Raw genomic sequence first — 22,851 nt, forward strand, 5'->3', positions numbered from 1 at the left:
CCTGTTAGTTCATACCAATATTTTAAGTAAATAAAAAGTTGTGTTTCCATATCCACTTTTCTGTGCTGATTGTGTCATTTTAACCCCTCACTTGTTTTCAGGTGGGTTTTTTTTTATTCCTAAATTGATATTATTCACAAAATTAAGGGTTGAAGCTGCAGTCAGTTGGGTCTTTTTCAAAATAAAAGCATATGTGTTTTTTGTGCCTCATTTGTTTCTTGTCTCTAACTACTAGGCTGACGACATGGAGTTGGATAAACTGCCCCACCTTGTGTCGCTAAAGCGTAACTGCGTACCAAACTACTTCCCAGCTTGGAGCTCACAGGTTCGGCTCTTCCTGACGTGGCGAGCCGCTAAAGGTCCGCTGGTTCCGTCGTGGGCTGCCCCGATTGGATTAGACAACCTGTTTGGCAATTTTGACGAGAAGATGTAAATACACAGGTGGTGCAGGCATGGGCGAGAGTTTAGTTTATGTAAATAAAACAGAAGTGAAACTGTCGCATTGGTCTGGTTTCCTGGCGCTAACAGGCTCCGTCAGACGCAATGTTGGGCAGATAGTTGAGAAGATTTTGGATTTTAATACGAGGTAAGAGTCAGAATTACTAATATTGATACGCTTTGAAAATAACGACGTTTCACTTGCATTTCTGCAGCACCATATGTTTATCAGGGATTTACTTCCTTAAATTTGAAGTTGGACCATAACTTTTACACGCTAATTAATAACTAATACATAAAGCGTCAGTTCACAAAAGAGCTCTGTGCTAAAACGTAAAGGCTCCAAGGTGTGGTTTCTTTTGCTTTATTGACATTGTACTAATTTAGATCCACCTGACGTGCGTTTCCGTCTCCAGGTGAGAGCTGCGCAGTCATGCCTCAGCTCTCGGCCACCGCGCTGCTGCAGCTCGCGCTGCTGCTCTCCGCCGTGCCCGCGCAGTACTACATCTCCCGCTGGAGCAGCTCCACGGCGGTGCAGCGCTTCCACGCCAGCACACGGTAGGACCCGTGCGTCAAGTGTTAATCAGTGCAGGATGTATCCACTTGTCATGAGGAAGAGAGTCTGTGGAGTTGGCAAAATGTTTTCAAATTAAATAAATAGCATTAAAATGTATTCATAAGTACATAAGAAACATTATAGTGAAAAAAAATAGTGCATCCAAATAGGAATGAGCAAGTGTTTTGTCTTAATAGTTGCAATATTAATCAATATTCATGGTGTTTCAGGTTGCTTAAAATTTGGAAAGACTGGAGAACATCTTTCCTAAATATCACTGTATGGATGGACTGGGCAGACCAGCAGATGTCCAAAGTCATGTGAGTATAGGATGTTTGCAATTTAAAAACGACTGTGATTCATAAAGACTCAAATCAGATGTGTTATGATTTCCTAAAGGACTGTAATTTTCATTTGCACGATCCTTTCCAATCATATCAAACACTACCTCCAGGACCTTTAAAAGGGATTTTTAATGTAGGCTAAAAAAGTTTACACACACACGCTAATCACTCACTTGTATCTCCAAACTGACAAGATTTTTGCTTTCTGAAGGTCTTTGTTTGGATTGGAAGAGGACGTGTTACAAGAGTCGCTCGCCATAGAGAGCATGCTTTTTGACAATGACCAGGAATTCTTTGGAGGTTTGTGTCTGTTTATCTACTTATAGTGCTATTTATCAATCTAGATTGTGGTTCTCAAAGCGGAAAAAATGCATTTGAAAAACTCATGACTGAATCCACAGACCTTTTTAAGAGCAGTTTCATATAGGAACTACAGTTCACAACAAAGAGAATAGTTCCTACTTGAAAATGCTCACAAGGTCTGTGGATTATCTTGCGTAATCAAGTCATGATTTCTGCAGAGTAATATTGGTGTTGACACCACAAGTTGATTGCCATATGGTACCATTATATTTAGACATACAACATCTGCAACACTCAGCTTTCAACACCAAAACAAGCTAGATTGATATATAGCACTACAGATAAGTGAAAAAAATTTATTTTGTGTTTACTGTCTGTTTACCAGGAACCTTTTTAAAGTAAATAAGTGATTGTTATTATGTTCTTCCATGTTAAAAATGAAATGTTAGACCATGAATAACTTGTAAATTCAATTGGACTGTGATCAATGTGGTACAAGTTACAATTACCTAACAGGATTCTCTTGTTCTTCATCACTGCAGCCTCCAAGACAGTGCGCAGCCCTCGTCCTCCTTACGTGTTTCTGCGGGTTGGAGAGGTGGTGATGGAGAGGAAGGGCCATATGGTCGGAGTGGTGGTGAGCTGGGACCCTGAGCGGAGAGCCCCTCAACAGTGGGTCAACAAAGTGTATTCCAACTTTGACGTGAGCAGTTCTTTAAAATCCTTTACATCTGTTGTTTCATTAACTTTCTGTTTCACAAACTCAATGTTGGGAAGTGGTAATATTACCGTGTGTATGTGCACGCAGGGCCCCAAGGCAGAGAACACACCTCACTATAAAGTACTGTTCAGCGGGCCTGGACCCTCGTCTCTGTTAGTCGGATACTTGCCTCAAACACAACTGCAGCGCATCACCGGGATGAGGGTATGTACTGATAATCACAGTACATGAACACGCACATTCAATACATCCTGGACTCACTGTTGGATGTTTCTAGCCGGACATTCCCACCTTGGAGAACTACTTCACACATTTTGACGGGGAGCGGTTCATCATGCAGCCCTGGCTCAGGGAGATCTATCCAGAGGACGGGAAGGAGGATGAGTGACTGCTCAGCCATGTGTGATACAGTTTTAAAAGCACCAGAGGACACCTGGCTTTCTGCCTTTTCAAAGGTGTCCTAGAGACCTATCGATCTGATATAAAGTTCTTTATCAGTCTAAAAAATCCACTGGAATCTGGCAATCACTGTTGAAATGAGTGGAAGCTCAAGTTTTGAGCAGATTGAGGATCATTTTCAAATCCCTCCTTGTTGGATTTTGATGTGAGGATGTGTTTTGCAGATCTGAAGGAACTCACTTCCCGAAATGTTATTTTACCTTTATTCCTTTGATATGTACACATAAAGTGTTTTAAATTGAAGTGCCAAAACAGATGAACATTTAGTAACAGTTCATTTAATGTTAGCTTGACTTTTTAGCTAAATGAAGACAGTAAATGTTTGAAATAACAAAATTGCTTTAAAAATCAATGTAGCTATTTTTGTTTACAAGACTGTGTTGGCTGAAGTAGGACAAAAAGCTTGAAAAACTGCACTTTTATTCAGCCATCAAGACCAAGCAATAAAATAGTATAAAATGTGACAATCTGTTCTTTGGTTTCATGAGTCAGTGATAAATGTCTTTAGAGGTTTTTCCTGCTTCTGTCTCTGAGGCTGAAGGAGACAGATACCCGTGAGGAGGCAGTGATTGTGGGTGTATGAGGGAGGTGGTGAATGGGTGCAGCACCTCCATTCTCCTCATCCTCATTCCTCCACTCCCTTGTCTCCTCCTCTTTGACCAAGAGCGGGGACCCCAGAGTTTGTCCCAGGAGCTGACTGACTTCTGAGGCCTTCTGCTGAGCGTTTTCAACTGCTGACACACACGCACGCCGCCTACAGTGCAGACAAACACACACTAGTTACTATTACTGCATTTCATCACTATAGGAAGAAGTCTGCCTGGATATTAAAGTGCTGGTAAAATGTATTTTTTTCATACCTCATTAGGCTCAGACTTTCAGCACTGTGGTAAAACTGAGGCGTTCCCACACACACACTCTTGTCAAGCTTCTCTAGTAAAACACTACGCACTTGCTCCATCTTATCAAAATCTGAGAATGTGACCACGACCTGTGGAAAGGTTATATACAAGTCAACACACACGCTGTATATAATAATAATAAAATAACTTGTGTTTTTATAGGGCCTTTCAAGAAACCTTGCTTTACAATACAATACAAAACAACACAGCAGGCATGACTAAAAAATTGGGCACTGATTATGGGTGGAGGAGGTTAAGTGAGTCCAAAAGCCTTTTGTGAAGAGATGGTGCTTGAGAAGTTTTTTGAAAATGTCCAGGGAGGCAGCATTACAGGTTACAAGCGGGAGTTCCAGAGGGTGGGGGCTGCAGAGCTGAAGGCACGAGCCCCAAAAGTTTTGAGTATGCATTAAATACTCCACCTCTGCATCCATGTAATACTGGTCCGCCTCTCGGTGGAGAAACCTCCTCACGGAGGTGTCGTTGTCACTCAAACCATGTTGTCTAAGCAGAAAGATAGAATGAGAAATGATCACATTCACTGCAATGATGTTGTACTTTAAGAGAACACAGTGTAATGCAATACTATACAACCCTATTCCAAAAACAGTTGGTACATGAATAAACAGAGTGCATCATTTGATTATCATTTTTGACATATATTAAATTGAACTGTACAAAGACAAAATATTTATGGGTAAAATTCAAACATTTTAGTATTAATTGCAAATATAAACTCATTCTGAACTTGATGCCTGCAACAATATACTACTATTAATAAGTTGGAGACAGTTTAATGCTTCAGTGGAAAACCATGACAGTACAGTACGAGTACTACTCATTAGTAGTGCTGCTACCACTTGTGGTAAGTAACAACAACATTAACATTTAACTTTATGCCACTTATGTAACTGTATATGGGTCAGTGACAAATAAGGGTTGGCAAGGTGTCAAATGGTGTAACCACAAATTTTTTTTAAATATTACATACTTCATCCACCTACACTGTATTTAAGTGGACTTCTACATAAAACTACTTAATTCTACAAAAAACATCAAATTCATTTTTTTTAGTGTTTCTACATTTACACATATTCGTCAATATTGATCAGAACATATTCTACAACAACCAGCTTTTTCTAAAGTTTTGACAAATTATGTAAAATTTGTTATATACCATAATGTTGTAATGTAAAGGTGGATTGTATTTTTTTTCTCATTTTAGTTTACATTAATGTTCCTGTATATAATCAGATTTTTATGGGAAAACAGTTACTGGTTACACCAACTGACACTGGGTTAGATCACGTTATTGACCTATATCACGCATTTTGGAGGGAAATACTATACTTTATATTCACTTACTTGTTCACTTACAACATAAACTTGATCAGTAGCCATCACAAACCTCACAGCACTATAACGTTAGCTTACTATAACTAGCTTAAAGTTATCCGTGTCATTGGAAACTGCTGGTATAACGTTATTAAAAGTAGTTAAAGTGTTGCATTTTTCGCGTGTGTTTACCTGAAAGCTTGTAAAATGTATTCAAGTCGCCGCGAGACGCTGTTGGTCACCTCGGTAACGGACTCTTTGCTGTTGCCCACACTGACCCGCACCGACACCCGGTCCGCCGGACAGCAAACCTCCGCTGTTCCCGTCACCTGGACCTCCCGGACCCGGTTAGTAGGACTGTGACAGTTAACTGCTCGCACTTCAAATCCCTGTTCCTTCACATTACCGGCAAAATCCCGACCAGCAGCCGGTAGTACCGCAGCAAAGACTCGACTCTGGTTGTCCATGACGGTAGACCGACACAAACCAACTTCCCGCTGCTACGGTAATAGTCGAAATGCACGACGGGATTTGTAGGCCATCTTTTTTTTTTTTTTTTTTTTTTTTTTTTTACATGGTTCTTCGCTTAATCATTCTATCATGGACTGTTACACGTTTTATTGTAAAAAAAAAAAAAAAAGAAAAAAAGAAAAGAAACGTGTGGCACCTTATTTTATTATATTATAATTAATTATTCTATGTATAATGTATAATAATAATAATAATAACAATAACAATAACAATAACAATAATAATAATAATAATAATGCATTTTATTTATAGGCGCCTTTAAGGTGGGGCCGAAAAAAAGGAAACAAGGTTTCTCACCAAAGAAACTAAGTACCAAAGTAACTACTCATTCACTCTGTCAAAAAAAGACAGAAAAACACCAGATTTTGAGATGTCCAAAAATGGAAGAAAAAAAAGTTGTACTATACCATGTTAATTTTTGTCAAAATGGTCAAATATTAAAATCACTAAAATGCTTTAAAAGGACCAATTATCATATTTTGTATCTAGTTACTTTGGGATGTTTAAAAATTGTATGACATAAAATGTATAGTCAACAACTAAAAATGCTTCAAATGGGTCAATTATAGTCTGTTGATTTATATTATATGGCCAGAAATGACGGGAAAATACCATATTATGGGATGTCCAAAAATGACCCCCTTGAAAAAATGTCATAGGCTACAATAGGATGTTGATTTTTTGTCAAAAATGACTAATAAATGCTAAAAAAAAAAAGATGAACCAATTATACTCTGATGATACATGATACTATGTCAATTTGGAGAAAAAAAACTAGTTTCTTTGGTATTTAGTTACTCTGTATTTAGTTACTTTGGTATTTATCACCCAGCCCTAGCTGGAGCATGATCAATAATAACAATAATAAAAACAACAATGACAGTAATAATAAACAACACTAAAACAGTACAGACAAAAATTGTGGCAGCCTTCCTATTTGGCCTCTGAATAATTTAGTCTATATTTTATTTATCTTAGAAGTTTCTGGATGTTAGTGTATATTTCTTCAGTCAGGGTTTGAATAATGCGATTATATTTTGTTTTACTAAAACAATACGGAAATGGGTAATGTAGAGCCTGTGGTCACGTGATCCGGGTCTCTTCTATCACACCTGTGATTTGCTCTCTTAATTACCTGAGGAGTAAACTGGGCGCATGCGTGAAACACAACGTTCTTCATTACTTTCTGAAAATGTGAAAATAAATAAGTTAAACTACGTGGGCTGAATTTGTTTCTTTTTTTGTTTGCGTTTTATCACTCTATATCATCACAAGACATTTCTGATACAGTTTGCGGAGGTTTATTAGCCAATGCTAATAACGTTTTAACATAAAGAATATGACCAAAGTGGCCAAAGTTAGCTTACTTTTCTGACTTAACAGGATTGCTGAAACGTCTTCTTCCAACCCTAAACATGACATTTCAGGTAAGTTTTGACTTTTGGAGAAATTATTTATTGACTCAATTGGATTATCATACATTTCTGGGTACCCAGCTTTTGTTTTTAACCTTCTTTTCCAGCTGCGAGCTATAAACAATTGGTCGAGTGAAGTTTGGAAGAGGAGGCTGAGAAGCTCGTGCAGCAGGTAGGTAGGCTTAATATTTCTGCTCTTAACAAACAAACAAACAAACAAACAAACAAACAAACAGACTAATAACTCCAACAAAAACTTTCTATAGAGCACCTTGTCAATGTACATTTTGTAATAGTACTTGCGGAAAAACAGGTTTAACTAATAATAAAATGTCTAAGGTCCTATCAGTTGTGTATGTTTACTCAGTGGTATGACTCTCTGGGCACTTATTAGTTATGTTATTAACCCTTTGATGCACAACATATAAACATCTTCTAATGCACAACATGGGTCAAAAATGACCCACATTCATTCCCCATGTTATTTCATGCTGGCTGTGTGTTTGAATATATATATTTTTTTATCATTATATCATTTTTTCCTTTCATACTTTATGAAGAGTTTACACACAAGGGTCATAAATGACCTTGTGCATTTGAAGTGTAGTGATACAAAAAGTGATACACTAAATTAACAATTTTAGTATATTTGTCTTATTTTTAAGGTTTAACTTTAAAGGAGTTGTTAAAACCACCATATTACATTGGAAAATCACATATTTTAACACTTGAGACTTATTAGAGCCACCGAATAATAATTTCCATTGGAAAAACACCAATTTAACAAAATAGGATAGTAAATATTTGTGTCTTCTTTGTCAGGTTTTAAATTGGTGATTGGTAAATTGATGACCCTTTGATGCACAACATGTAAACACCTTCTAATGCACAACATGGGTCAAAAATTATCTTGTGCATTAGAAGCGTAGTGATAAAAAAAATGTTTTTTATTCAAAAAGTAAGAACAATAGGATATATGATGATCAAAAACAAGTTATTTGAGGAAAACCTGTAATACTGAATGATGAAATTAATTTATTGCAAAGACAGAATATAAAAACTTAGTTGGGTCACTTTAGACCCATGTTGTGCATCAAAGGGTTAATAACACATGTGCTTTTCTCTCACGAGTCAAAAATATCGAATATAGAAATTGGTCTGTACCCATCAATACTGTTTATAAGTTTTGTGTGTTTATTTCAACCTTTCTTTGAAATATTTATTATGCAGTGTGTGTGTTTCTCATGGAGTTTTGAGTCAATGATTTTATATGTAGGCAAATCAAGCAATGTTTATGTGAAACTGGAACAGTCCTATAAAGTTATTTATTTATTTATTTTTACAGTAGGTTTGGATTTGAATTGAGTATTGGTGCCTTCTTCATTGTGACCAAAACATTATGTTACTTGCTACAATGGCACTTCACCCTGTATTAAGAAAAATATTCTGTTTAAGAGAAACAACTGTAAGCAACCGTTTAATATTCACTATATAACACTAGTTGTGTAATTGCATTTAAACGTCACTAATACTTTTATGTTTTCTTGAAACATTGATGGTTATTTGCAGGGTGTGTGGTGTATGTAATTAAGTCCGCAGTTGTGTCTGGCTCTGCACAAGGTTTTTAATTGGTGTTAATAGAAGTAAACTTGAAAGGAAATAGGCATCCAGCCCTTTCTGCACATCTAGACAACAAGCCCTAAATTAGAATTTCAGTAGATAGCATTAACCCAAAATGCACTACACAGGCTTATTTTTGTCATACAATTCAAGTCACTATTTGTGTTGTGTGGGTGCTTGACACAGTGATAAAAATGATCAGTTCCTCAATGACTGTTGTTTCAAAAGGAGAAATGGTTGTCTGGGTTGGCATTTCAACCCCCAGCTCCTCCACATATTGAAGAGTCCTTGTGCAAAACATGAAACCCCAAATAGCTCTTGATGGTCAGATAAGCTCTTTGCATCATTTTGTGTGTGTGTATCTGTGCGTGAATGATGTGTAGAAAGAGGTATATAAATGCAGCTTTTTACAGTTATTTACTTTTAGGTGCATCATCAGCTAACTTAATATTATTTCACTAGTATCACTTGGGTTTGTCAGTATCTCCGTTTGGTCAGTAGATGGCAACAAAGTATAACATAAAAGCATAATAACACTGTAGCAGCACTAGTGTATGAAGTACAGGCCTTTACATGTGTACCATCTTCAGTCCAGTTCCTTTAAAAATAACTTGTTTATCATTTAGGTTTCATGCTGAAAGTGTAGTTCTGTTTAAAGTAACTTGTTTTATCCTTTCTTCTGTTTTGGAGAAAAATTCTAAACATTAAATATTTAGGGTCTTAAATATCCTAAATAAATATCCCAAATATTAAACTTTCCTTTGCTTTTTCACTCTTTGACTGTCGCTGTCACAAGTGAATTTCCCCGATGTGGGATCAATAAAGTTAATTATATCTTATTAGCTGGAAGTGAGTAGTTGGAAGAAGATATTTGGCTCACATTATGACATTACCATATTGAGATTACCTTATGACATTTTCATACAAATACACGAGTAGGTACATTTACCATGTGATCAATATAATTTCCTTCGTTAGTTTAAACGTGTTACTGTGTTAATGTGTTTACTCTCTTCTGTGTTAAAATAAGCTGCATTAAGTCTTTAATTGCAGTATGTCTTAAATTAGTGGAGAAACTTTAAAGAGAGCATTGTGCCAAGTGTGTCTCATTAGTCTGTCACAGTAGTTTGGAAGCCATGTAAACTGCACTCTTTCTGTGTAGTGTAGACATATGATTTGCCCTCTTCTTTCATTTTTCAAGGACATTTGGGAACAGCGGGATTTGATCCAATTCTGGACACTGGTTTCTTTAAACAACAAAGTTTGTTTGGTTTCCCTGGAGTATTAAACTGTGAAACGGGCTTAATAATCACAACCTAAAAATACAAGGCCATATTTGTTGTTATTGTCTCCGGTTTCGCCGGTCCCCCGGTATGCTCTGTGAAACTCTAGATCTGATGCGCAGCTTCAGCCAAGAGAGATGCAGCACCCTACAATAGGAGATTTTCATATAAGAGAGAACGAGGAAGAGAAGAGGCCCTTTAGTTTTTAATCTCCACGGAAGTCCAGAGTATTTCCCTTGCAGACCGTTTTCACCAATGTCTTTTTATACTCTAACCTCTTCAAAAATATATAACTCTTTGTCCTCTTTTTCTCCCAGTCTTCTGACTTGTCAGATGGCCCTCGCAATGATTTTTTAGAGCAACAGAGTTGGGTGCTGTGATGTTGTAATAAATGAAAATGGCTGTAAATTATTTGTTCAGTTGGCGATCATCATAAGGTTACCAACCACTTACATAAACAAGAATCCATTTTACTCTTTAAAGCATTAATTCTTCTTCTCCTCCAATGTTTATAGAACTACCATCCATTTAATAGTACTTACTGTGCCTGCCATGAAATTATGTTGTAAAGATTTATGTAAACCCAAAAAATTGAATGTGTAAATAAATAGCTGGGTGAACTGGATTGAAGAGGTTTTGCCCTCCACTGTGTCCCTGGTTGTTGGGTGAAAAGGGTCTGGGGGTCCTTAGATGGAGCCTGTGGCCACTTAGGGAAAAAGATTTAGTCTCTGAATCTGTTGATGTCTCTCTCGCTCTCTCAGATGAAGTAATAAAGTTAACTGTGTTGGAGGCCCTCCATGTCTCTCCATAGACCACAATCAAGTCCGTGCAGTTTTATTGCAGTTTTATTTTCATATTGTCCAAGAAATCTCCAGACTCCCCCCTGTGCCCACTGCCATAAATCATATATTTTGACTGTATTTCTTCCACTCTGCGTTTTTTATTTATGGGTGAAGGCGATAAAACATGCAGCGTGCACTCTGTGTGTCCACAGCTGTCATCTGTCGAGGACTTTATTGTGAAAGGGGGAAAAAAAAGTCAAGTTTCATTTTTTATTTCCCTTCACAAATCTCCTTCCCTGTTAAAAACAGATGCCGATAGAATGAGAAAACACAATAAATGGAGATTTTTCATTGTTTACGTCTCCAGACTCTTCCGTTGAACGCTTTTTATTGGTTATAAAAGCAACAGTGTTCAGCTCTGTTTAACAATAGGTTCAGGTGGTGATCGTTGTTTCATCAGCAGGAGGTGCTCTGAACTAATAGTCAACTCACAACTCAAGCTGCAAATTCTTGGTCATTAGTTAGATGAATAAGATGAGAAACAATTTATGTGTTTCACTCCATAATGTTCTTGTTTTACTTATTTGGCTCTCATAGTTTTAAGAACTGTGTAGTTTTAAACAGGGTCATAACATTTCTACACCTGTGCCGAGATGGGTTGTGTTTGAAAAAAAAACCCAAAAAACAGAGGTGGAATGTAAGTAAGTACATTTAGACAAGTAATGTACTTAAGTATAATTTTAAGGTAGGCTATTTTACTTTAGCATTTCCCCTTTCTGCTACTTTATACTTCTATTCCACTAGACCTCAGAGGGAAATATTTGATAATTTAGTTACTTTGCATGTTCAGATTGTAAATAGAAAAGTAAATCCAATCATCAGTTATGATGTATTATCATATATTTAGCTACCAAGCAGGAAATAAAGTAAAGAAAATTAGCTCCACCGTTGCCAGCTGCAGCTTTAAAGAGATGAACATATTAATGCATCAATAATTAAAAACCAATATGATGTACATTATTCTGATATGAGTCATTCTACATATTCAATAATTTTGCTTGAAGTACTTTTACTTTTTGTACTTGAAGTATATTATGATGCTTATATTATGAGCTTTTGTATTTGTACTTCAGTTAGATTTAATGCAGGACTTGGAACTAGCTACTTTTAAGAATGCTGGTATTTTTGGCATGCTGCATTTGCCATACTATGTATTGGGATGTACTAAATCTTTTTCTGCCGTACTAAATTGTATGGTAGTATGGGTATTGGAACACACCCAACCTTTCCAGGTGCTGTGGGGCCTGACTCTTAACTCCTGTTTCAAATTCTCTGTACAGCCCCCTCAGACAATTATGACCAGAAACCAAACAGTTTTTATATCTGGTTAGCTGTTAAATGAAACTTATTCTATATGATATTTCTCACAGGAAGATCTAAATGGTGTTTTGCAGGGTTTTATTATTTTGTTGGCGCCAAAGGAGTTGAATTTTAATTTAAATTTAATTATTCTATAGATACAGCAGTTGTACTGGGCAGTTGCTATAAGTGAACGTACTAGTCACAATTTGTAAAAAAAAAGAAAATAAAATTAAAAAAAAAGAAAGGCCTTTTGTAACCTGGGATCATAGTAATAGACTATTTGCTGGAAACATTTCCAGGACACTGCTTTGTCAACTTTGTTTGGAAAAAAGGTAAAACAGAAAGAAAGTACAGTGTTGTTTAGCATTATATAAAACTCCTGGGCAAATATTCTCTCTATCTCCCTTTCACATCTGAAAAAGTGTTTATCTTGTGAAGAGAATTGCATCATAGTACACGAGGAGGGTGATTAAGTCAGATGGCTAAATTAACTGCAAATGAAATAAATAAATACACATTGTTGGATAGGATATTATAAAATGGTTCATAAGATTTTGCAATCAGTTAGTGGAATTTCTCATTAGCTATGAAGTGATGCCCGTAGGTCCTGAGAGACGAGCGAGGAGGCGAGTTCACTGCTGAGTTCTCTGCATGTCAGTATATTATCAGAGGTATTTTCTCATGCTGTCGCTCAGCTCCACAGCGTCCATCTCTGTAAACAGCTCGTAGTCAAATAAACAGTCCTGTCCACAGCCCCGCTTCACTCCCATCACTGAATAGACCTTTGTCTCGGCACGTATTCTGACATGTCAAACCAGGGAATGCACAGGTGTAATTCATTACATTATTCACAATAATGCAATCTGTTTATGGGTGCTAGTACAATGGTTGTGTTGTTAGGTGGTGTGTATGAGGACTTTAAACAACAGTTAAATGAAACCAAGCTTTGTTAATTTAATAACAAATTTATTTTCCTGCTATCGCAAGTCAGCATGTTTGGCATGAAAAAAATATTTATAGATTGGCTTGGTAGAATAATAGTGCAGGTATGACACCTAACATTGCTACCAGAGAATGACCTGTGATTGTAAACATCAGTCCTCCAAATTTCCTCATCATTTGTTTGTATTCACGATTTGTTCTTATTTTGTATCCAGTGATTTCTGGGATTCACTAACTATTGTAATTGATAAAACTTATTAAAATGGTTGAACCCCAGAAGTTGCTGGTTACTAAACAAAATAATACATCTCTTCTCTTTGGTAACAAATTATTTTTCAGAGAAAACAAAAATATATTATGTATTCAATTTAAGTATGATTAATTATCATGCATTGTAGATTCATTTATTTTAACTTATTATATGTTTTAGATGTGTTTTTTGATTTGTAACTGTACTGTACTGTAACACCAGTACTCTGGTTAATCACGATTAGACTCTGGAAAATCAAAAAGTTTATTTAACAGTACGTTTTTTTTCACTACTGCTGAAATTCTTCATCTTTTCACAGCTGTTTAGTGGTGGCATCCATCCAATTCTTGGCCCTGTGCAACAGTATTTGCGCACAGCAAAACACCTGTCTATATATAGTGTTACAGGGGCGTTCCCTATGCTAAAAAAAATGATGCCATCATTCTGTACATGTGGATAGCAGCCAATTTTGATAGTTCAGAATGTTTGATGTTATTTCCTCTTAACAGAAAATTAAGAGAAAATTATAAGATAATTTTAAGACAATGTTTCTTCATGAGGCCCACTGCTCCCGTGTATGAAGATTATAATAGCTTGTTCATAACTATGACAACTTGCAACATTATGACAGCATTATTTAAATAATAAAAAAATCTCTCAACATAGAGAGAACGCCGCACCTTTCCTGTTCATTTCCATTTGTGGTCTTTTTTATGGTTCACTGATGAGAGGTTTCCATGTTAGGCCTATGTATGCTTAGCCACACACACACACACACACACACACACACACACACACACAGCACACAGCACACAGAAACACTTAGGGCACCGCTGAACCTGTTGTAAAGACCTCATAAAGACTCAACATCTGTTTATTGCAATGCATACCAAAGGATTCTGCCACACAGACACCCACCCAGATAAATACCCACCCACTTAAACCCACTCACAGAAAGGTCTGCATGTTTTAATTACTGTATCCAGGCAGACATACAGGTGTCTGGGCTAAGCAGTGCTCTTAATGATGTGTATATTTAATGTACACTGGTCTATGCACGTGCATTTGGAGAAACTTGCATACTTACTTATATGACAATACTGCTTCTGACCTGTATGTGCTCTTCAGAGATCTATGACATGTGTCTGTCACCCAGGTCAACAGATGTGTTCATATATTTAGCGCTTCATTAGTATTAATTGCCAATGCATACATTTTGAGATTGCAGAGTGTTACAAGCAGTGTTACTGCTCTTGTTAAAAATTACCTAAATTATATCGATATTTCCGTAGAACTTCATCTCACCTTTTCTGTTCATGCATTTCCATACATTTTGTGCAGTTTATTTTTGCCCATTTCCACCTCTTTCTCTCCATTTTTTTCCTTTCCTGCAGATCTGTGTTTTTTAAGGCCTGGTTGGGTTTCAGGGCTCTATTAAAAGTTCAAAGGCAGCGTTTACTACTGTAACTGGAGCTAGTCTGCACTGAGGCTTTTCACTAATGAGTGCACAGCATACACACACACATACTCACAGAAAAACACTCAAATGCGCACACAATAACACATGTTTCCCTCATGGAGGCTGCAGCGATATTCCCCACAAAGTTCGTCGTTACTTCAGGAATCATGTCTTTTTTAGAGCCAAAGATCTATCACAGACTTAACAGCCCTTTCAGCACCCTGTCCCTGTTTGTTCCCTCTTTTCTCCTTTCCCACCCTTCTCATCCAAACAATAGATCAGGCTGCTTTTTGATACACGAACTGGAAAGTGTGATTTTATAAGCTCTCTGGCTATTTGATTTAGAGATGTAGTAATGCAGAGTTCTATTTCTTCAGACTGTTTTAATGAGCTTCTTTTTGTTTGATTAGTGTGTTGTGAATATATAGATAAAATATTATCAAATGGATAATTACAATTAATCTCCCAGGCTGGGAAAGTCATCCTCACATGTTTTAGGAGTGTTAAAATGTGTGCATAAAAAGAGAAACTTAATTTTTTTTCTTGGATTCAGTCAAACTTTGTCACCCTATCGCTGTCTTACTAAAACTCTTTATACTTTTAAGCCCTCACTTCCTCACTTAGTTTCATGTTCAGCTTTGTATGGTACTGTATCACTTCCTGTAGTTAAATGTCTTTACAAGATATACTGTATGCTTGGGAGCCAACATGATATGCAGACCTTCTGTTTTTTTTTTTTTTGTGCGTCTCATAGTTGTCAAGTGGACGGACCCTCTCCCACAGCGCATAGCGACCTTTAAGGACATGAAAATAGAGAAATCGTTAATGGTTCCACTTCACTACTTTCCACAAACCTTTTATAACAAATTAGAATTTAATAATGTTTGTTGAGTCTTTGGAGCTCTGCGATTTTGACCTTCCTCTCCGCTGTGTCCTCGGATGTCTGACATTCCAGAGTAAACATCAAAACAAACAACCGAGACAGCAAAGCCTGGGATTAAACAAGTGGTATATATTTCCACTATGCCATACAGCGTAAGCATGTAGGAACATATTTGTGGTAGTGTTTTGGGGTTATTTGATATATTTTTAGTTATTATTAGTATTATTTTATTCTCATTAAATTGGGATTTTGCTGCAATTTGTTTTCAGGAAAAACTTTATTCCATTTTTTAATTTTTTACATAACTAATTTATGTTCTAGTTGTAGTTGGTCCAAAAGGTTTTTTTTTCTTAAAGTATGACATGCCAAATGTTTGATGATGTCTATTGCAAATCAATTTTTTTTTTAAATGTACTGATATTAGTATGGTTTTCATGGTTTTCAGTATATTCTTAGCTAGTTTAAAGTTGCAATTGTTTGGTTGAAAGCTTCTCAAATAAGGTGGCTAGTTTCTACAGAATCATTTTTTTAATTGAATTTTGCGAAACAAAAATGGCGATAACAATGCTTGCTCTCCACGAGAGTTAAGTGGACCAAAAGTGGCCCAGTCAGTTGATCAAATAAATCTGACAACCATTGATTATTGGTCTGAACTGCACAGCTTAACAAGATGAATATGTTTATAAAACATATTCTTTGTATTTATTATTTTGAATATATACAGTTTAAGTTAAGCTTTTGACATTCGTGTAGTATGAGTTCACAGTTTTTGGATCTAGCCTTGACAGGTATAAGTGTATGTTTGATACAGGAGCTGCAGCCGGTGGACTCAGGACAGAGGGGTGGGGTGGTAGGGTTCAGAAACTCAAAACGCCAAACGTTTATTATTACCCCGTTTGCAGTGGACTTGCCTTCAGGGGAGAATCTCCAGCAGTGACCCTTGGCCCTCACCGCTCAACTCCCTCCGCGCTGCAGCCCCCTCTTCCCCCCCTCCCCGCCTCACATTTGCGGTCCGAAATGTTGAAAGGAGAATAAAAAAATACAACGGAACAATATCTGAGGTCATCGGAGCCGAGGCTGCCGTTCCGGGAACAGCGGAGGTTTCTGAGGCAATATTCTTTTATTCTCTTATTATGGCACAGAATGAGAGACGAGTGAAAAACTTACTTCACAGCTTTTTACATCCAAGAACAGATCCAGAGTGATAAAAGTGGACGCTCCTTCAAAGTTTTACAGCTTACCACTCTCTCTCTCTCTTCTTCCCTTTCTTCATTCATCTTACCTTCCCTCATTCTCCCCCTCTTTTCCTATGCCTTTATCATTCCTCTTACCTCTTGGGAGCAACGGTACTCTGCTGCCCGTTGGCACTGCAGATAATAAACACCACCACCCCATTCCCACCACCACCTTTGTGCACCTTAGGGCAGGAAACCCAACATATACGCACCTGCACAGGCTTCTATGACAACGAGGACCATCTGTCCATCAAACCAGTGTCTGAAAGAACCTGTTCTTAGGCATATGCAAGCGGATAAACACACATACCCACTCACAGACTCATAGAGGACTAGGGTCAAGGGTTAAAGAACCCCATTTCCTGTCCAGACAGACGAGGGCTAAACACCCCTCCTCTCACTTCCACTCAATTTCTTTCTTCCTCATTTTCCCTCTCTCTCTCTATCTGACCTTGATATTCGTTGCACTGCACAAAAATGTAGTTTTTGTGTGTGTTTTGCGTGTGATTGATGCTGTGTTTGAGATGGCAGCGTCAGCTTAGCTGCCTTAGCTCATCCTAGTGATTATTAACCAAGCAGCCTTTTTCTCACAGGAGCTCTTTACTGCAGACCAAAGGTTGATTTCATTATAAACGATGGAGTAAGCTAATCTCTGAAAGTTACCAATGTTTTTTTTTTTTCAGACTACTCTCAAGAGCTTCATTAAAAGGGCATGATCTTATGTTACACAGATTTGAAAAGGCTTTGGCGAAAGATTCTCGTTAGTCACTATTGAAACCAGCTCCTCAAAAATAATTTTGGGCTCTGTATTAAATCAGCAGTCTACATAGAAAAAAACTCTTAAAGAAGTCTTTTTAGAGCCCACGTGGTCAAATATATCTAGATATGGTTTCATGCATTTGAACTACTTTAGGCATACGTAATTTATTCTCCGCCATTTAACCAGCCTCAGAACTGCACACATCGCTCGCAAAACGAGACAAACTGAGCACGCCTCGTGTGTTTATCAAGTATCCAGAATATATTTGACTACTATTTTGCCCATGTCTGCTTCGGAGTGAGCCTCTGTGGTGCAGGGCCGGTCTGGTAATAGCCTGTGTGCTCTGCTGTGCTGAGATTAATGTGAAGACTTATTGATGTAATGATGGAGCCATGAAAGAGCACTCTGGGCCGTGGTTTGGGCCCAACACATGAGCCTAATGGACTCTGTGTGTATGTTTGTGTGTGTGCGTTGTGTCTGCATCCGTTACGTGTGTGTGTGTGTGTGTGTGTGTGTGTGTGTGTGTGAATGAATGTGGTTTTGGACAGAAACAGATGAAATTAATTGAGAGGTTTTGCGTTCATAAGAAGGGACTTTAAGAATTGAGTCTGTACACGTCTGTAAGATTCCCATGCTCAAAGAAAATGCGTAGCTTTATGTGTGTTGATATGTTAGTGTGTCTGTATATGTGGGTATGACCTCAGAATTCCCTTGACTTACATGCACACTCCTGTGTGTCTCTTTGTAATATCTGTACATGTGTGTTTTGCATTGTGGTTCTGAGCTGCCCGTTGCTTTCCTTGGTTAAAGGGCAGAGAGACTCATACTGACACTGTGGGGCAGCATGGTTGGAGGCAACTTGGGGGGAGGCTGAGTAAATATGACCAAAATTAAAGTGGTACCTTTACAGCTAGTGCCCTGCGGTGTGAATGTGTGTGTGGGTGTATCTGTGTCTCCACAGATTCTCCGGTGAGGCCCAGCAGGTGCTGACAGGACCCCCTTCATCTCTCCACTCCCCCTACAATCCCTGTTTTTTGTGTGTATGTGTGTGTGTGTGTGTGTGTGTGCCAGCAGGCTTGATCTGCTCTGTGTGGGTCTGATGTGAAAGTGATTGACAGCCAAGCAGTCACAAGGGCGATTGAGAGCAGTTGTGGGAAGAGAGGGACCTTACAGCCTCACAGCTTTCAGCCCTGAGGGGAAGAGAGAGACAAATACAGAGAGAGAAGGAAGAGAGAGTCTAAACAGATTAATAGAATACACAGAGATGAGGTTTAAATGAATAAATGAGCATAAACCAGTTGCAAGATGACATTCTGCACATTTGGCTCTCACGGGGAGCGGTTGGTTGGTTAAACAAAAATGGACAAGATAAAATTGAACTTGCTCTTGATAAAAAACAGTCTTCATAATCACCCTGCCTTTTCCCTGATCTCATGGGTTGGAAACCCTGGGGACCATGGAGGTTTATGGGAAATGGTTCATACTCGGGGAGTGATGTCATTCGCAGGAGACAGCCCAAGCTCTCCGTGGCTGATACGGCGAAGGGAGGGTAAATACGAGTTAAAGGATCTGAAACTCCAACGACTCCTTAATTAAGCCGGACTGTGACGCCTTTCAGGCCGTTCGTATTCCCCTGAGTTCTCACAGTTCGCTCATGCTCAAAGAGCATGAAGGCTCTACATTATTTCCAAAACATGCAATAGAAGAATTAAATAATTTTGATTTATTCTTGTCCAGTGGGCTATAATGCATAACATTAATTTCGTGTTTATGGGCTAAAATTTGGCTTTTATTATTGTCCACATCTCATTAAATGTTTGAAAATTATTCCTACGGAACGCAATAGAAAATTTTGTATGGTGACGAAGCAATGTGACAATTAAAGCCACATAGGTCCGCTATCAAACATGTTCAAGGATTGACACATATCACATTGTGCATGATATCGGTGGAATGGCCCTGCAATAGTTTTCATTCAAAGGCCCAGTTTGAATACTACAAAGAAGATATTGGTATTGATTGACTGCATTAAAATAAGGCTCCAAAGTTAGGCTACATTTTGGGGAGAGAAAAACTGACACGGCTATTTTCAAAGGGGTCTTTTGACCTCTGACCTCAAGATATCTGAATGGAAATGGGTTCTGTGGTTACCCACAAGTCTCACGTTTATGCACAGTTATGCCAAATTATACCAAATCAGCTTTTTTCTTAGCATTTTTTCTATGGTATTCTTCAAGGTCTTGGTGTCTTATTGTGGTTTTTTGGAGGGATTTTGACCATATTCATCTATTCTCAATAAAATAAAAAAAAGTAGAACTTTAACACCAAATGTATCACTTATTATATCAACCCAGTTCTATGTTGCATCTACTGTTGACCTACTATGTCCCCCTGAACATGCCCCGTCCTCCACCACCATGACCCTAAACGACACGGGAACAGACTGCCAAAAGATTAATATACTGCGTCTAATAAACAGAATGACAGAAAAGCCCTTCAAATAATCATTTAAAAAGTTGCTCTGTTTGACCGCCACACAACCTCTTTGTGTTACAGACAGCCAGAGTTGAAGCTCCAAGGAGGCTGAAGTAAACCAGGCATGAACTAACAGGCTGTTACGCATCACTACAGTCCTTGGAGGAGAGCAGGGTAGTCATGCAGGTAAGTGAATAAAATATTATTTTCCAAGGCATTTTTGCTCTGTTTATGTGAATGTGTGTGCAGAGAGACAGCCGCAGTGTCTCTGCCAGAGCAGCACAAGAGAGAGCGGGCCATTGGCCATCTGGGTTTAGAGGTGTCTTTAAATGGCGGAGGTGTAAATCTACTGCCCATGTGCCGGAGGGGACGTCAGTTTCTCTTTGGCCTGCAGACCCACTCACAGATCAATAAAGTTAACTCAAAACATTCACACTCTGCCATCTGAAATCAACCATTTAATGAGTTGCTGTTCCTGTAAAAGTGGAAAAGGCCCCTTCAGATTTATTAGAACAGAGAGAGAGTAGAATTCCAGAGAGGAAGAAGAAAAAGGAGGAGGAGGAGGAGGAGGAAAGAACGAGGCAGGACTATAGACAGCCACAGACTGCATCTATGGAACACACAAATAAACAATGAAAATAGCTTCTTGATCCACTCTTTATGAGCGAGCATACTTAAATAGAGGTGATTGGATGCTTTTGGTACACCATGGGAAACATGGAAAGTCTCCAGACTATAAAAGCAAGTTTAGTAATGTAATGTCACTTAGATTACTGCATGTAATCAGGAAAACAGCTCTGCTTTCAGCAGTCATTTAGCCAGCAGCAAAAAAGTTCTTTAGCAGGTTTCTGCAAACGACCATAAACTTGCAAACAAACAAGACCAAATGCTGAGTAAGAGGAAACGGTTGCAAGAGTTACCTCTGTTTCTACAGTCCTCCAAAATAAGTCCTACTCCTGATGATGTGTGAAAGATGGTTTTGGCAAACTGTTAATACATTTACAAAGACTTCGAGACATGGTTGTCCCAACTTGTATCTGTTCAACAAGAGGGAAGCATTGAAACCAGATATTCCTGATGTTCTCTGTGATATTTTTGATTGAGTGAACCATTTCGTGTTTGTGTAATTGAGCTAAACTATATGGCTGAGAGACACATGCAGGCTGTGTGAAATGTGTTTAGCCGCATTGTTTAATGACGCATTGACTGTTTTCACTGGAACCGACAGTGGATCATTTTTGCAGCTTCCTCTTTTACGTGAAAAACGCCCTGAGTTTGGGTCTTTGCTGCCTTGGACGTCTCTGTTCACTCCTGGGTTTTCCCAAACTCCTCCCTTATCCGTTTCTATGACACGGCCCATAAACGCACCTCGTCGTGTTCATCCAAACACTGCTGTCTACCTGAAAATCATCTGATGATTGGTTTATGCTGATGGAGTGCACATTAAGTGTTCCATTTACTCCCTGCTTCCCCCAATCTCTCACCCTCCACTACCAGCTAGGCATCCCCTTGGGGCCACACAGGAAGAGGAAGGAAGACAGATGAAATTGTCCTTTTTACAGCGATGTCTTACTTTTGGGGTTTACATTACTATATTATGAGGTAAATCCCTCTAGCAGCTGCCAGACAGAGCAAAGTTTCATGAGATTGTGTTACCTGCACACTGTGCTTTATGGCGGCTGCAAAGAAAATCCTACATGTTAACAAGCGTGCATGGAAAGAATTAGACTGGACTCCATGCAGGGTGCCCTGTCTCATCAGGTGTGACGTTACGGGGCCAAATCTGCGCATGCTTCCTGACACACTGTGTGACAGGTGCTGACAGTTGACGGCACAGGTCAGGAGCACATGCTGTACGGGGCAATTTGTGACATACAGACTAGTTTACCTGGGTGTGGAGACATGTCTACTTGGGTGTGCAAGATTATTTGAGGGGCCAAACATAGCTAAACATATGTGCAGCGCTAGCATGTTTGTGCTGGTAATGGGTTGTTTGTGTGAGCCTGTGTGTTTATGCTGCTAATGGGGGTTTAATTTGATAAGCGGTTGGCGGATTTGTCGGCGCTCAGCTGGGATGGAGGGAATTGGGCTTTGTATATTTTGGGTAAACATGAAGAAATTCAGTCCAGGTTTCCTCTCTTTCTCTTACTGCCTGCTTGTATATCCTATTAGTTTGACATGATCTTGCAAGACAAAGATGTTGTTGTGCTTTTAAAATGCAGAGTTTTTTTTCTCCAAGAGAAAAGTAAGAACATTTTGGGAAAGATTCACTTTCTTTCTAAGAATTAGACAAGAAGCACAATAGTACTCAAGTGCGTAAAGTACGCAGCTAGAGTTGATTAGCTTGGCATAATGACTGGACAAAGCCAAAAAAGCTATTTTTCAAGAAAGCGCCAGCTGGCATTTCTAAATCTTACTAGTAAACATGTTGTGCTGTGTTTTTTTTTTTTAATGTTCTGAAAACAGTCTGCACAGTTTTAGAGGTTCCATGCTGTTACTATTTCTAGAGAACAATTTATACATCGACCCAGTGCTTCAGTGCAGATAGTCTGCAGCCATAGCTATATTTCTTAATATTAAACTATTCCTTTATGTCAGCACTGAGCAAATAGTGTAGAAAAACTCCAGTTACCTTGACACTAAAGTAGACATTTGCATTGTCATCAGATCTGTCCAATTTGTAACAACAAAACAACACTATACTTGTGATGTATTTTCCAAAAACCTTTTATAAGTTTAATTAAACAGTAAAGAGGCAACTGTTGAAAGCCTTAAACCCTGTTCGTATGGACTCTGGAG

At 38.4% G+C, this 22,851-nt stretch overlaps 2 protein-coding genes and 1 long non-coding RNA gene across 3 annotated transcripts in view; 2 read left to right on the forward strand and 1 right to left on the reverse strand.

The window, feature by feature from the left end:
* Nucleotides 1–317: 317 nt before the first annotated feature.
* si:dkey-261l7.2 (uncharacterized protein LOC569751 homolog) lies at nucleotides 318–3,281 on the forward strand. Its single transcript, XM_059356651.1, has 7 exons — nucleotides 318–586; nucleotides 855–996; nucleotides 1,225–1,314; nucleotides 1,550–1,638; nucleotides 2,184–2,344; nucleotides 2,450–2,566; nucleotides 2,640–3,281. The coding sequence occupies exons 2-7, from the start codon at nucleotides 872–874 to the stop codon at nucleotides 2,748–2,750; spliced, it is 693 nt and encodes a 230-aa protein (XP_059212634.1). The 5' UTR covers nucleotides 318–586; nucleotides 855–871; the 3' UTR covers nucleotides 2,751–3,281.
* On the reverse strand, nucleotides 3,225–5,550 carry irak1bp1 (interleukin-1 receptor-associated kinase 1 binding protein 1). The gene is made up of 4 exons (XM_059356650.1): nucleotides 5,248–5,550; nucleotides 4,143–4,224; nucleotides 3,682–3,812; nucleotides 3,225–3,575 (listed from the first exon to the last, which is right to left on the reverse strand). Exons 1-4 carry the CDS (start codon nucleotides 5,520–5,522, stop codon nucleotides 3,326–3,328), a joined length of 738 nt encoding a protein of 245 aa, XP_059212633.1. The 5' UTR covers nucleotides 5,523–5,550; the 3' UTR covers nucleotides 3,225–3,325.
* A 1,279-nt stretch (nucleotides 5,551–6,829) lies between these two features.
* LOC131991300 (uncharacterized) overlaps nucleotides 6,830–22,851 on the forward strand; it is a 38,258-nt gene continuing 22,236 nt past the window's right edge. The window contains exons 1-3 of the long non-coding RNA XR_009396130.1: nucleotides 6,830–7,013; nucleotides 7,109–7,173; nucleotides 20,134–20,238. This is a non-coding gene — a long non-coding RNA (uncharacterized LOC131991300). The remainder of the gene's footprint in view (nucleotides 7,014–7,108; nucleotides 7,174–20,133; nucleotides 20,239–22,851) is intronic.

Source organism: Centropristis striata, chromosome 18, assembly GCF_030273125.1.
Source record: "Centropristis striata isolate RG_2023a ecotype Rhode Island chromosome 18, C.striata_1.0, whole genome shotgun sequence".
Taxonomy (NCBI): domain Eukaryota; kingdom Metazoa; phylum Chordata; class Actinopteri; order Perciformes; family Serranidae; genus Centropristis; species Centropristis striata.